The sequence below is a fragment of the Chinchilla lanigera genome, unplaced genomic scaffold (assembly GCF_000276665.1).
Source record: "Chinchilla lanigera isolate Chin_1 unplaced genomic scaffold, ChiLan1.0 scaffold00022, whole genome shotgun sequence".
Lineage (NCBI taxonomy): Eukaryota > Metazoa > Chordata > Mammalia > Rodentia > Chinchillidae > Chinchilla > Chinchilla lanigera.
In genome coordinates, this window is record NW_004955423.1 from 15963685 (window position 1) to 15979950 (window position 16266).

The 16266-nt window shown below is 38.5% G+C and overlaps 1 protein-coding gene across 1 annotated transcript in view; it reads left to right on the plus strand.

The window, feature by feature from the left end:
* The window catches only part of Pigk (phosphatidylinositol glycan anchor biosynthesis, class K), a gene marked incomplete in the record, with an annotated part of 106132 nt that extends 99365 nt beyond the window's left edge, over positions 1-6767 (plus strand). Inside the window, 1 exon segment of the mRNA XM_013514553.1 lies at positions 6405-6767. Within this exon segment, the coding sequence (XP_013370007.1) occupies positions 6405-6521 (117 nt within the window).
* Between the last annotated feature and the right edge of the window lie 9499 nt (positions 6768-16266).

Consider the following 16266-nt stretch of genomic DNA (forward strand, 5'->3'; position numbering starts at 1 on the left):
ATTAGACACTTGGAAAGTTTTCTGAGATAACTATAACCATAGTAAATTGTTTTGTAATTTTTTTCTTATAACCAAACTGCTTGTTAAACTTCAAAGAAAGAATCTGATTGAAACTTCGGAAATTTTCCATTCGCTTCCCAATGAATATGTACAGTTTAAAAAATTCTGTTTCTCCTTTTTATATCATCTTAATACTTAGCTCTGTGCTCGCTCAGGTATTTTGAAGTTCTGTGGTAATGTTCTCCTAGCAACATGAAAGGGGGACTCAGGACTGCTCGCAATCAGAAGTGCAGTGTTCTTAGCTACCTGTCTTTTTAATTTGAAGTATGAAAGCATTTCAGTGATCGGTAGCCCTCGAGCTTTTAAGTGTTTGCTCATGACACATTGCAATATTCTGTGTATGCTTTTCACCTTTGTATTATAGCTATTATTATGAAAGGTTAAAAAAGAGGAGTAGATTTAATAGCAGTCAGTAGAGTACCTTAACTACATAAAATCAGTCATTTTATAAGAAGCTTTAATGGATACAAATGAAATTACAACATATACTTTAATATGAACTTACCTCAAATACAGCTGTAGTGCAAAATGCAATAATTATGCCAATCTGTCACTAGATTGTAAGTAAAATCATTGTAGAATGTCTAAAATGTTACATACAGTTGTTTTTAAAATAGCAGTACTGTTAAATGGCAGCAATATCATTAAACACATTCTGAAAAAGCACTTTAGTATGTTGCTGTCACGCTATTCACGTTACTTTTTGTTAAAGTAGCATATCAACTGCTAATCGTGTTAGTGCCATAAGCCTCCCAATTTAGAAAAGAATATGGGAAGAGTCATCTAGGTAGATTTTTAATAAAAATTTTCCTATATACTCCCCTTTCTCCCTGAAAATAAGTAAAGAAATGCATATGTGTATGGTTTTCCAAAGTATAGATAAATATAAAGATATTAAAATTCACCTATAATCTACTTCCCCTAGAGAAATACTACTAAGACACATATATTTTCTGCTGAAATATTTCTATAGATATACAGATCATATTTCATGTTCACTTTGCCTCTTGTTTTTTCTTCATTTTATAGGATAACCATCTCTCCCAATTGTTAAACTTATTTGAAATCACTTTTGAGAAATGTTTAATATATGGATGCAGAGTATTTCCCATATTATTATTTATATATTATTCCTTTTTTTATTATGTAGATAACACTGAGACAAAAATGTTTGTGGAGAACTCTTGTTAGCATTTCCAAATGTCTTCATATAGCTCTTCGGGGTGTTACTGATCCTAGGAGTGAGGAGAGCTGGACATTTTAAAGATCTTTGAACATGTTCATAGATTGTTTTTCTGAAACATCACTCATCCTAATTTACTACTTTAATTTTAAAAAGGACAAATATTTAATATAGTTATGATTAAGAATATTAAAACTTTAAAATGTGAATTAGCCATGTATAATTATTCTTTTGTGAAAATTTTATTTTCCTGTGTCATTTATTGATAAAACTTTATGTCTTGTTGATATTGGAAAATCTTTATGTATTGAATTTATCTCCTTTTCTGTTACATTTTCCCATTTATTTGCCTTTTAATTTGATTTATACCTTTTGTGAAATACAGGTCTTTCAGAACTTATCTTAAAAAATCTCCCTACTTTTCCTTTCTTATTTTTATTTGAGTTTAGGTTTATTAATCTTACTGTTTATATTCACCTACATTTTATCCCTTTCATCTGTACTCACATTTAATTATAAATTGCATAACATATATTTGGTTTTTATAGTATTGAGTAGGAAATAAAACAAAATGTCCTTCTGCCCATTGATTTGTGATAGCTCTTTTAACATACATAAATCATGTATACCCACTGGGCTGTATGCTTGCTTTCCATTCCATTCCATTCCACTTTTTCATCTTTTGTTCTTGCATCAAAATCACATTATTTTTTAACCTTAGCATTTGTGTTATTCTTCACTGCTTGCTTCTTACATAAATAGATTGTGTGCCTGACATTTTGTGCTATAGAGATTCCTAGTTGTTTTACGTTTTTATTGATGTTGTGAATGATTTGTTTTTTCATTTTCAGACACGTTTGCTGGCATAATTGAAGGATATTATTTTTAAAGTATTTGCGTCAAATCTGAGGTTTTATTCTCAGTAATCATTAAAGTTGATTTTATAAAATTTATAGTTTGTTGATATCAAATTATAACATAGACAAATGATAAAAATGTACTTTTTCTTCCCAAGAGTTATGCCTGGAATGACCAGAAATTTTAGAGTAGTGTTGACTAATGATGTTACTAGTAGGTACTTTTTTGTCACAGAAAAACTAAAATCATAGGTTAAAAAAAAAAAACTATAATCAGCTTTCTTTGAAAACTAAAAATCATGATTAAAGACAAATCATCTTTAATTATCCAGGATTGTATTAACTGCTTTGCAGATTTATCATACTTCAAGCACATAAAGATCTTGCAAGATGGCTGTTTGTTCAGCATGGGACAACATCTGATTACCACGAACTGGGAACTTTAAATCGAAAAGAACCAGACTATATTTTTAAACTTTTTATTTTTATTTTATTAGTGAATCGTTTTCATTTTTAGTCCCTATTAATTTTCTAAAATATTGGATTTTAATATGTATATTTTGACCATATCCAGTCCCCCAATACCCTCTCTCGTGCACACACACACACAACCTATTTCCTTCTTTTATTATTATTATCTAATAATAGTTGCCCTTCTACTTCCAGTCATCTTTCAAATTGCACATGTTAGGGAGAACATTCCATGCTTATCTTTTGTAATCTGGCTTATTTTGCTGAACATGGTGTTTTCCGGTTCTGTCCTTTTCTGCAAATGACAAAATTTCCTTTATGTATACATATATGTGTGTATTTACTGACTCTGTCTCTCTCTCTCTCTCTCTATCTATCTATCTATCTATCTATATACATAGAGAGAGAGAGAGAGAGACAGGGAGAGAGTCACATTTTCTTTATCCGTTCATCTGTTGATGGGCATTATATTTTGGTTGCTTATTACATTTTACTCATACACATCTTCTCTGCATTATCAGGATATTACTTCTTCCTGTGTTCCGGTGTTTCTCCTCATAGAGTTCACCTTGGAGTTTTGCTTTTCTTTGAATGCGCCTGGTATTTGCCAGTAGGGTGTGTGGGTGCTTCTTACTGTCTGCTTAGTTACGAACGTCCTCTCTAACCTGCATCAGCTAGGCTGGCATGCTGTTCCGGTGACTGGCAGGCAGCCATCAAATGTGGCTTTGCTGATCTAAGCTAGGGTCATACGCTACCTTCCCACTTACACCTGGTTTGAGGGTACTTTAAAAAACGGGTGAAACATGAGAAAACACTATTTCTTAGCATGCACTACCTCTATAGTTGTCCCTGTGTTTCCCCCTCTCTGTGGAGCTTTTCATGTAGACACTGTGTCTCGTAGGATGCCGTGACCCATCGTCAGTGCCCGCTGCCTCTGTAGCGTCCTTCACTGAGATGATATTTAAATGCAAGTGTGAAGAAGGGTGCCACCGAGAGGCTGGAATGACTTACAGGACTCCGACCGACCCTAAACCTATCTTTCTACTGTTTAAGCACTGTGTCTACGAAACAGCAGGCAGAAAAAAGGACCAAGCTAGTCTCTTTCTCAGTGGTAGAATTATTGTCTCCCGGAGCAAAGCAGTCACTCGGATGGTATGGAACAATTAGAAAACTGGACCCGCTATGATCTTGGTTTTAGACTTCGTTTCTAAACTTGCAGATAGTAAAATAAACGATCTGAGGTTTCTCTTCAGAGCGGAACTTAATTTTGGCAGGGTGTGCTATTGTCTTCCTCGGAGCTTTTTTATGGATTGTTGCGAGAGGTGTGGAGAGGCTGCAATGGGGGCCTCTCTTCAGATGCCGTCTTAAATTGAGCCCAGAGTACATTTAATTAATGCATTTCCCACTTCTGTGAATCAAAAGGATATAATGAATATGTAACAAAACTGTAGCAGCTGAAAATAGTTTTTGAAATGCTAAGATCTACTGCCTCTTTGGCTTGTGCGATATTGTTAAAATGTGAATAAATGCACTATTCTATCATCATTTTTATAATTATATCCATTTCTTGTCCTCCATTATTACTGTCAGAGTCTGCTCTTGGGAAGCACAGGTCTGGCGGTTCGCTTTCTCTCTGGTCCGCTCCTCGGTGTCAGTGGTCTGAACGGGAGACACGTGACCGATGAGGAGGCTCAGGACCAGGAAGGGGGCGTCACAGCTCTCCAAGATCCCAGGGCTAACTGTTGATTCTTTGGAGAAACAGTAGTTTCTTCCAGAGGTGCTGCTTTTTCTTTCTTGTCTTATCTCTGCCAGACATTTCCGGCTGCTAGTTTAAGTTCTAACGGTAAAATTACAACCTCAGGGAATCCATCTCATTGGAAAGTAACTAGAATTTCTGCAGGTGCAGAAGTACAATTTGCTATTCACTACTTGATTAATAGTTCTATAATCTCATGATAGAACTTAAATGATGTTCCCCCTTTTTCTTTAAACATGACTTGATTTAAATACCTCCTGAACTCTTTTAGCACTGAAGCTCATTAATTTGGTTTATAGAAAAATTGTCTATAGTCTGTTCTCAGTTAAGAGTTTACCTGAATGCATTTTGACAGTAGTTAATTAATTTTACTATTGTAGTAGTGTGTGTGTGTGTGTGTGTGTGTGTGTGTGTGTGTGTGTGCATGTGTGTTTTCAAATCCCATGTAATTTGGACTCCTAGTTAGGGAAAATTGGAAACTCATCTCCCTGAGGTCAGTGGTCTTAAACTGAGCTCCCGACAACATCTGCAGGCTGTTGTGTAAAGGTGCACTGCTTCTACTAATAATGTACAGTCGTAATCTCCTAGTCTGTGGAGGATAATTTTTGGTCTTTTTCATCCTCTTTGCTTACCCATTGTTTGGTAGAGAATAGAGAAGAAAAAGATGAGTAATAGTCATGTTTAGTTCATGTGCTTTTTTTTGGCACATGGTTATGATAATTATATTTACATTACCTCATGTAGCTGAGCCTTGTGTTAACTTAAGATTTGCCACAGTTTTGCACAGAGAGCACCGTGACTTCCAAGCGCTCTGGTATTTGAATGCTTTGAGAACTGTTGTAACTAGCATTTTGTAAGGTACTAGAGGGCAAGGACTTTCGTCATCATCTGCATCACATGTATGACCAGAAGACTGCAGGCTTTGTACTGGAAAGAAACGTGAGGAAAAGTGAGCTTACTAGTTTTGAGTGATATCTGGGGGAGTCTTCTAGGAGGCATGGCAGAAGGTGATGTAGGCCGAGGAGTGAAGATGGCTTGGAACTGCTGGGAAAATATTGGCAGTTCAGTTCATCGTATGCATTTGATGAAAAGCCCCTAAAACTAACATTAGGATCCGAATTAAAAGTTCTCTCCTTTTAGTTTGACAGGTAAATTGTGAATTGATGAAACTGGATTCCCATATCATAACCATTACAGTCTCAGCTAGTCATTTAGTAAGTAGACTCGTAAAGCAGTCATGGTCACAAGACTCCAGCCTCAGGGCCGTAATGACAGATTAACCAGGGAGGACTGGGCTTTGCTGGACAAAGAAGCACACAAGACCCATGGCCGTTACTGGGTGGGACTGGAGAAGGATGTGTAAAATTGGACTCAGATGGACTTTGACCTTAGCAAGTTCAATGGAGACAACCGTTAAAGGAGTACAGATATCATGAAAATTCCAAAAAAGAGTATTTCAGCTGGGAAAATCTGGAGGTGTTGGCATCATTTGAGTGAGCAAGATTTGAAGGCAGAAGAGGGTACGGAGAATTCCCTGTCAAGGGAGAAGAAATGGACCAAAGACACTGGCTCCCAACCAATGACGGCTGAATTTCTAAGTGCGTGACCAGAGTTGAGTAGCATTTGTTCTTCAGTGACTTTTTCGGGGTGATGGATGAGGGTCCCACAGATGGTGGGTGCTGTGGCAGGCGCATGCTGGGAACAGAACAAGATGGCCCTGGAAGAGCGATAGTGTAATAGAGACGCGTAAACACGAAACAGCTCACGAATTATATGAATGCCAAGTGAGAAGGACTGTTAGACTACACAGTCATTTGCGGGCAGAGATGGTTGGCTAAGGTAGGCAACCACTGAGGAAAAAGAATGTGGGCTAATACTGATCATCGATAGGAGCAGTTTACCCTCTGGGATATTCACCCTGTTTGAGTCTTCATCATTATTGTTATTCCATTTAATTTGGCTAAATTTACACCCCCTTAGAATGCAACCAGTGAAATTTCTCTTTCCCATCAGTATTTGCTTATCCATTGCTGAATTATTTGCCTCTTGTTAAATTGACCATTTTCTTGTTTTGCAGAAACCAAAGCTGAAAGATTGGCACCCTCCGGGGGGCTTCATTCTGGGACTGTGGGCCCTCATTCTCATGGTCTTTTTTAAAACGTATGGAATCAAGCATATGAAGTTCATTTTTTAGACTCAAGGATGTCTGAAGAAGAATATATGGAAGATTTTAACATTGGACAAAAATTTACTTGTTTTTACCAATAAATTACTCTCGTGTAAATTGGAAAAAGTATAAGGAAATTAAATTTTAACAAACTATTGAGTTTATACCTAGGTAAAAATAATTGTTAATGTAAGTGCTTATTGACCACTGAATATTTTCAAGTTTTCATTTTGTGTGTTTTAAAAAAAATGGAATAAAAAGACATGAATATAATGATGGCTTATTTTTGAAAACAACAGCGTCCCCTCATCCTCTTTTCATTTTCAAAAGAAAACACTCATGAAGACATTAATTTCTCACTGAAAGAGGTAACTTCTGTTAATAATTTTGCGTGTGCCCTCCCAATATTTTTATCTGTGTACAAATTTTCCTCAAAATGGAGATCATCCAAAATATAGCATTTAATGACCTTTCTTTTCACTTTGAGTTATTATCCTTTTTCCTCTCCTTGGTTAGTTTTCAGTAACGATATGAGTGACTACAGACTATCCATTGTATGAATGTATGATAATTTATTTGATTTTATTCTATTATTTGACCATGTACTTTGTTTTCAGTGTTTTCTTTTGGTTCATTCTCCAATATGTTTTTTATATTTCTGTCAGTCACCATGGAATTCTGCACCTTTAAGTTTAAGTAAAGTTAAAAAATTGTTTCTTAATCTATGATATTGACAGTTTCAAGAACCTTATTTGCTGTCAGTTTATCAGGAAAGTCTGAGGTCATGGAGAATTACTCACTTTGAATGCTCAAAGAAACTCAAAGTATTATTTTTTATTTCCAAAAGTGTTAGGTCATTGAGAATTACTCATATTGAAACTCAAAGTATTATTTTTTATTTCCGAGCGTTCGGCGTTACACTAGAATTGATCATTTCCTCTTCAATTTCCACCTTGAAGGAGAAAGCCAATAAGGACTTTCTTACATTCTGTTTAAGCTACATCTTGCCCATGGGCTGGACCTGCACTTTCCCTAAGGACAGTCCCATAAAGTGGGTAGCCTGCGTGACACTGCCTTTGTGTCTGGCTGAGGTACAGGAGGCAATAAACGTGCTCCTGATCTTTGATGACATGCGAGAGCTTACATCTGCGTCTCTGATTCTGTAGCCTACCGTCCATCTTCACACTTTTCTCAAGATTGGTGTTGAGGTAGTGCTTTGTGATCAATCCAGGTATTGTTTCTTTTCAGACATTGATGTTTAAGTTAGGGAAATGCCTGCATGTTCAGTATTCATGTCTCAGAGGACATCTTCATGTATTTGTCCAAAACTTATATGTTCATCTTCTTTCATTGCAGAGATCTGTTTTATAATTGCAGGTAACATTAAGAAGTTAACTCTTTAGGATTTGTTTACCTTCATCACTTAAAACATTGTCCTTCAGTTACATGCAAAATTGTCATACTTTCACAGTGTTATCTCCCCAGTTAAAACACCAGCTTGGAGTCTTGATTTTAATTGCTTTTTCTACTGGTGGGCAATGTAAATGAAGAAGGAAAATTTTATCTAGTACACACAAAGGAGGGGAAACAACTTGAAATTTATTGTAACCTTACGTAGCAGCGCTCAGAAACAAAGAAGTTTGACCCTGTCACTCCGCAGACACTTGCAGAAGGTCACAAACATGATGGTGGGGTGGAGCTCTTTAGAGTGGCAGAGGAGTTATGATTGTTCCCCAGCCAAAGTAATTTAGTTTGAATATAATGAAACATACCCTGACAGTGAAGACTGCTGGAAAGTAACAAGATTCCTCTTCCGAGGTTGTGGAAGGTGCCCTTCTTGGTTAAAACCAAACTGGGAAAAGCAATACCGGATATAATATACAGGATTAATTTTGCCTAGGCAGAGTTGCAAAAGGCAATTATTTTTTCCTCTTTCACTATTGAATTTTCAGAATATACTTAAAGCAAAAAGCTCAAAACATGTCAAAGTTTAGCTCATAACCATAATCTTTTTTGCAGAAAGTATATTCTGCCTTTAAAAATAAGTAAATCTTCTCCATGTATAAATGAATATATTTAGAAAATCTTTAAGTACAATTAAGTAGCCCAGAATTTCAATGATAATCCCAAAGCACGTTCTTAAATATATTTGACTTGAGTCACAAGTGGCTAAACAATGAAAAGGTATTTTCTTTTTTATTTTTTTCTCACAGTGCTAGGGTGAGAATGAAATGAGATAATGTTATAACTAAACATTTTGGGAATTGTAAGTACATGGTGACATTGTTCTTATTTCTGCCTAAGAAAACACCAAGGGCAGGGTAGTTAATGGTGACGGTGTTGCTCTTCTTTGCACTTACTTATCTTTTTAAACCATTCAGTGTGATTCTTGTTCTGTCGGTGTTCTTTTTCTCCTCCTGCTAGGGTCCTTGGGGGAGAAAAGGGACATAAATAAGTGGATCCCAGTAGACACTTCTGACAGGGAGGACCAGGGTATAATGATGCCTTCTGCAAAGGCAGCCCGGGTGAAAGAAAGAAACTAAATGATGTGGACTTCAAAATTACAAAAGACAGGTGTTTGCAGTTTATGAAAGGAAAATGGAGTTTAGATGCAAAACTGATTGAATTGGATGAGAAAAACTGGAATTAAGTGAAAAAAATAATGCATGCATTTATGGTTTCAATTCTTACGTATTCTTAGCTAGTTGGAAGTGATGACTCCCACAGCAAGCATAACTCAGGTTGTTTCTGCTTACTGGGTATTTTCTTCACCAGTGTATGTTGATAGCGTTTCTTCCATTATGTATGTCGTAGAGCAGAGTTACAGTTACTATGGGAGTCATCATTTGAAATTTTGACTCATGTGTTTCTGGAATCTTTCCAACAAATGTTGCATGAACATAGAAGTTGATTTTACCAGAATCCCACTGTAGCAGATAATGTTGTAACTTGTGGAAGAAATATCTTGTAAATGTACCACCAGATAGAGCTATGGAATGATGAGATCATCGTCCATTTTTGCTGTATAGTGTCAGCCTCATTACTTCACTGTTACATCTCAGACCCAAGGGCATTTAGCACAGAGTCGTGTCCAACACTGTCATTCTGCTACTGCCTGCTCTCTGTACTCCTGTACCTGCTGCTAAACCAGGAAAGTCTTTCAGTCTGTGGACACTGCAGCCAGGTGGTAACCAGCCTTTTTTCTTTAAAACTTTTGTTGCAAGAATTTTACTGTTTTGGAAGAGTGCTATAAAATATTTTGTCTAATTTAACTGTGTGGACCATAGAATGATGGGATTGATACAAATGAAGGCATAACCTAGAAACTAGTAGTTAAAAGTATATTTATTCCAAACATGGGCAGGTAGTTCTGTCGTTCTTGTCTCATCAGTGTTTGTTGTCTCAGTGACTTCAAAGGACTTTCACATTTGTCCGATGTGCAACCTGTCCTGTGGTTGACAACACAGGAATGATCTACATTCAGTTTTTCTTCTTGTGAAGGTGGGAGTGCCAGCTCTGGCTGTACTAGAGTTTTAGTGACAGCTCATGAGCAATGTAGTTTACTTACTTAGTGGTCATTGAAAAAGATCATAGACAGCAAACCACATAGTGCCACCTGTCTAGGAAAGGTCAGTGATTGGTTCTTTGCTGAGCAGGACTCTGCTTGTCTTGTTTTTAATCTCCACTCAGCTCAGGGGCTGCTCACTTTTCAAAGAACTTTCACCAGCTTTAGCCTGGTGTGGTGTGTGCACCTGTAGTCCCACTGCTTGGGAGGCTGAAGTGGGAAGGTTACTTGGGCAGCACAGTGAGACTTATCTTAAAAAAGAAAAAGAATATTAGCTAGGTAACACTTTTTGTCCCCATGTCTTTTTAACACTGTTGAACAATTTTAGTCCACAGTCTTTCTTGCCTGTTTTCTCTTTGTTTCTTTGTTATGTTTTCGTATTTTAGGTAAGTTGAGCTTTTCCCAATTTTGTCAGTCTTAGTTTTCTAGTGTCTTGTCTCTCCATGTTGGAAACACACCTTTGGCATGGTTTAGTGGCCCTCTATCCTCTCTCCCAGGTCTTAAATGTGAGGATAATAATCTAGAACTTCAGGACAGTAGACACTTGCATTTCCAGAAGACATTTCCTTCTCCCAACTCCATGTTAGGACATTTTTAGTCTCAAATGATAACCCAAATAAAACAAGTGTAGACCAAGAGTTGAATTTGCTGAAAGAATCCTAAAATACCACATACCTGGATTCTATTTTTCTACTTTGATTCTTCCTGGCTTTTTCACATGACTCATAACTGTAAAGCTCCATAGCCAGTGCTTCTATTATAAGAGAGCACAAAATTACCCTTCATTTAATTCCAGTTCTAAAAATCCTGTGAAAGGATTGATTTTATGTACATACATGGTTTAAATCTAAAATATTGCCTAAAGTCCAGCTGAGAAACTTTTGGGAAGTAATTGGATCATGAATGCATAAATCTCATCAATAGATTAAACCACTGTTGAGTTTGTAGCTGAATGGGCTCTTAGGAGATGAAGTCTAGTTGAAAGGAGTAGGTGATGGAAATGTGTCCTTAGGGGCCATATCTTGACACTATTCCTTTATTGTCTGCTCTGTCATGCTCTGTGCTTTCTGGTTTCCATGCAGTGAGCAGCTTTGGTCTACCATACCCTCTACTATGATGTTTTGCTTCTGGCCAAAAGCAATGGAACCTGCTAACCATGGACTGAAACCCCTAAAACCATAAGCTAAAGTAAACCATTCCTCCTTCATTTTGTTATGGTTAAGTGTTTTGTCACAAGGACAAAAAGCTAACAGCTAATGCCAGGTGTGGGGTAGCTTTGACTATACATGACAGTGTGGTTTAGAAACCTTTGGAACTGGTAGAGTTTAGAAAGATTTGGAGATGTGGGACAGGACAAGCCCTAGAATGCCACAAGTGGAGCTTAATGCACCATTCCGATAAGAGCCCAGAAGACCCAAATGCTGATAGGTATGTGGACAGTAAAGACTGCCTGTGAGGTTTCACATGGGAACAAGTGCTATACTTGGAATTAGGCTAGATGCAGTTCACGTTACCTTCTGGCAAATAATTTTTCTAAATTTTGTTCATGCCTTGAACCTTTGTGGGAGGCTGAATTTAAAGATGTCACACTAATTAGTCTAGTGGAAGAAATTTCAAGACAGCACAACATTCAGACTGTGGCCTGGATATTGCTGGTGCTTTAGCCAGATTTATAATGAGACCTGGGCAAAAAATAGAGAAGGATTTTAAGAACTTACAGTTTGGCCAGAAAAGAAATCAATGTAAAGTTGGGGCAAAGAAGGTATGGTTGCTAAAGAAATTAGCAATAGCTGGGTGTGGTGGTGCATGCCTGTGATCCCAACACTTAGAAGGCTGAAGGAGAAGGATCACTGGGAGTTTGAGGCCAGCCTGGGCTGCATAGTGAGATCAGAGCCAGCCTGGACTATATAGCAAGACCTTCTCTCAAAACACAAATAAACAAAGATTAACACCATTTAAAAAGAAGCCAAATAATTTGCACTGGGACAATAGGAAAGATACTTTAAGGGCATGCCAGGTGTTGGCCAGACCCCACCTGTCATAGGCTCAAGGGATAAAAGTGTAAATGCCTGCACTGAGGCTGTAATCCTAGCACTCAAATGGTTGAGGCAGGAGGATTGGTGTAAATTCAAAGCCAGCCTGAACCACACAGCAACACACACACACCCCTTTGAGAGCCTCTGCCTTGAGAAAAGACCAATGGTGTGGAGAAGTGTTCCCACATGGTTGCCCAGGAAGTCTATTGATGAGGATAGGACCCAGGATTCCTTTCATTATGCTTAGCCATTTAGACTCTCAGGAGCCTCTGTAGCCAAGGTCCAAGTGGGCCCAGCTCCTGCTTCCACTAGCAGGAGACCTTTGTGGTGTTCACATGGTGCTGATTTTACAGGCATGCAGAACGTGAGTTATGAAGTCATGGAAGTTTTCACGGAGATTACAGAGGAAGTCCTAGGGGGCCAGACAATAGGTAACAGGGCTGGGAGTCCCTTTGAATAGCCCCCGAGAGAGTGATACATAAAACTAAGAGTGAAACTGAAGCTGCAGTGGAGACCTTAGGAAGTTACAGATTGAAATATCAGTTAAAGGAAATCAAAGACAGTGAACAAAGTCCACCTAAGAGAGATGCATGTGGGCTGCTCCTAGCGTGGGCACAGGGGATGGAACTCCTATCACCCCATCACTTGTCTTGGGTTCATGACAAGGAGCTATATGGGAATTAATGTTTGCTCTATGAGTTTCAGACTTGCTCCTTTCTGTTCCCCTATTCCTCCCTTTTGGAATGGACATATTTATCCTGGACTGAAACCCCTAAAACCATAAGCTAAAGTAAACCATTCCTCCTTTATTGTTCATTGTACCTTGATAGTATGTAATTTGGTTTTAATATTTACAGTGGCTCACAACTGAGAGTTGCCGTGGGCTTCAGAGGAGATTTTGGACTTGGAGTTTTGAGCAATGTTGAAAGTGTTAGGACTTTGGTAACTGTTGGAGATGAATTAGATGCATTTTTCATAATGAAGTGTGCATGAGTGTTTGGGGACCAGATGTAGAAGGTTATAGTTTGGATCTAAATGTCCCCAAAAAGCCAGCTGATAGCCTGTTGGAGAAGTGACTTCCGTATAGGAAAAGTGTTACTCTTGACCTGTTAGATGTCAAATGTCCTGAGTTCGTGATCTCATAACCTTGAGGAATGAAGTCACAAACCAAAGGAGGAAGTTAGGAGAGTTTTACTGGGAATAAGAAAAAGATGAATAATAGCTCCTAGGTTTCCAGGAGGGATTCTGAGTGGGTGGCCATCAAGGCCCTCTTTCAGTGGTAATTCATACAGCAAAATCACAACGTGGGTCAAGTTATAGTCAACCTATAGGATTACAAGTATAGCTACTTAGCTAATATTGATCCAGTAGGGAAATGAATGTGGCAAGGGTATATGGAAAGAACAAAGGCATTTTTGGGGAAGGGAGGGGAGTGTGAGTCCAGATGTTCTGATCACCCACCTATGTGCCTGATGCCTACTGGGCCAAGTGCTGCTAATTACAGTATAACTATAAGTTGCTGTTTGTCTCTTGGGAGGCTTGTAGGCCTGGCTATTGCTTTTCCATCCCGAGGCCGGCTGTCTTCAGATTTGCCTCCAGAGATAGTTCTAGTGTGTCTATTATTTGTCCTGACTTCCTTGAGAGCCAAATACCTCTCTGTGTTTCTACCTAACTTAGCTGTCTATAACAGTTGGTTAGTAGAGCACTAACCTCATTGATGGATTAAGCCACTGATGAGCTTATAACTGAGTGGGTATCAGAATGCGGAGATAGTTGAAGGGAGTAGGCCATGGGAGTGTGATGTGAGGACTATATCTTGTCCCCAACCTCTTTCTCTCAGCTCTCTCACCTGTTTCTTGGTTGCCCTGAGATGAGCAGCTTGGCTCTACCATGCCCTCTCCACCATGATGTTCTGCCTCACCTCTGGCAAAATGTAATGGAACTAGCCAGCCATGCACTGAAACCTCTGAAACCATGAGGCCAAATAAACCTTTCCTCCTCTGTTTATATCAGGTATTTTGCCACAGTAATGAAGTGCTCACTGATACAACAGGAGTTTGCCTAGCTAGAGGAGTGGTAGACACCTTGGGTTAGAATACCCATTAGGGCTCCTTCTAGAGAAGGTTAGTATCATAAGAGCCAGGCTGCCACCCTTATTTTAACTAACTTGGCATTGAGTGAGTAGCTCTGCAGATCACAGGACCTAAAGCATAACCTCAGAACTCTGTAAAAATCAGAATGTGATTTTTGTGAGGCCTCATCTCAGACCTCCTGAACCAGAATCTGCATTTTGCAAGATCTCCAGGTGATTTGTATGCACTTGAAAGAAGTAGTATTCTCCATCTTCCTAAACAGCTTATTTTAGCTCCTAAAAAGAGATTGTAAAAGAGTACCAACACACTTGTAAAACAAACAGCCATAGTAGCATATGTTTTAGGTTAATCGACTCTGACATTAATACTTACTTCTACTCTGACCTTTTAAGACTGCATCACTCTCGTTCTCTCCCCACCACCACCTTTTCAAACTGTAATAAATTCTTAAAACAGGCATCTAATTAGCATTTACTGTGTGGAGTCCCAACTCCCCCTGCCCTTTGAGTATGGGCTGTCCTTAATGACTAAATTCTAATTAATAGACTGTAACAGAATAATATTGCATGATTTTGGAGACTTGGCTGCAGCATCTACCTTGCTGTTCTTGTGACAGTTGCTCTCAGAGGCCAAACACCATCCCTTGAGGAAGTGCAGGCCACATGGAGGAGCCACACATGTTCATTCCGGAGGACAGTGCCTAGCCAAATGCCCACATCAACCTGCAGAGATGTGAGGGACGGAGTCCAAGTGAGACTCATCCTGATGATCCCCAGAACCCTGACAAGATAGTAATTAAAAAGATATTGTTTTAGGGTGGTTGTTGTACAGCGGTAGTTACTGAAACACAGTGTTAATGTGTTGCTTACTCTAGTGGACAAGTATGAGGGCTACAAAAATATGATTCATTCTTAAAGAGTAATACATTGATTCCAGAAGGACACACGAAAAACTACCTAGCAGAAAATGACAGGTACCACGTGAGAGGTATATGATAAAGAATTTAAAGAGAAACTTGCATTTTTAGTTGCTATATAGATACATGATTGTTTTAGTTATTGTCAGCTAAAGGGGCAGAACACTCCAAGGAGGAAGTGACGTTTGCCTCAGTCATGATTTAAAGACATTATATTTCTCTGTTCTTTCCCTTTTCCACTTCCCTTTACTGCTCTTTCAAAATTGTGTATTTTCTTGTCTTCCTTTCTACTAGTTCATTTCTTTCTCCTATCGTAAGGCTTCGCTTTGTAACATGAAAATTAAGTTGGGAGAATGTAGCCAGTTCAACTTCCTGCTCTACCTTCTACAAGTTTTCTCCCTTCCCATGCCCTCCTCTGCTTCTCCAGATTCAGAGATTGAGATAGGCATCTCTGCACTTTAAGTTATTGATCCTATCGCTTCTTTTGGGATCTTGCTTACTTATCATCTTTCTACCTTCCATTTCTTTGCACATAGAAGTTTAACTTCCATTTTATATAAAGGATGTTTGTAACTTTATATATAACTTCCATTATATATAACTTTATATAACTTCCATTTTATATAAAGGATGTTCAAGTCTTCCTCATTTAAAAAATTCTTCTCAACGTCTTATGTTTTCCTTTTAGTGCTTTGCAGAGCTGTTGTCTACTTCATTTTCAAGCTATTATTTTGAATGAATGGGCTCCATTTGCTGACTTGGTTTTGTGGTGTTGTGGTCCTTGAGAACTCTTTGTCTTCTGGCCTCTGTCCCAACCATTTCTCTGACTCTGTTCTCTTAACTGCTATCAGTGACCTCCTCACTGGCAAATCCAGTGGGAACTTCTCCTGCATCCTTATAATCTCTCCCTAATAAGTCCCACTTTTAGAAATGTTTCCACCTCTGCCCTCAGGATACTGCCCCTTCTCCAGGTTTCTGCACTTCACTGTTCCTTTGCAGTCTTTTCCGAGTGCATCTCTCCGGCAGCCCACTCCAGACGTTCTGCAGAGTTCTCTCCCAAATTCTTGTACCTCTGTGCTGCTTGGATATTTTCATCATCATCTTTGTTTTCCACTTTGAGTTCTACATCATTGGCAGCCAAATTTCTATATCCAAGTGTCTG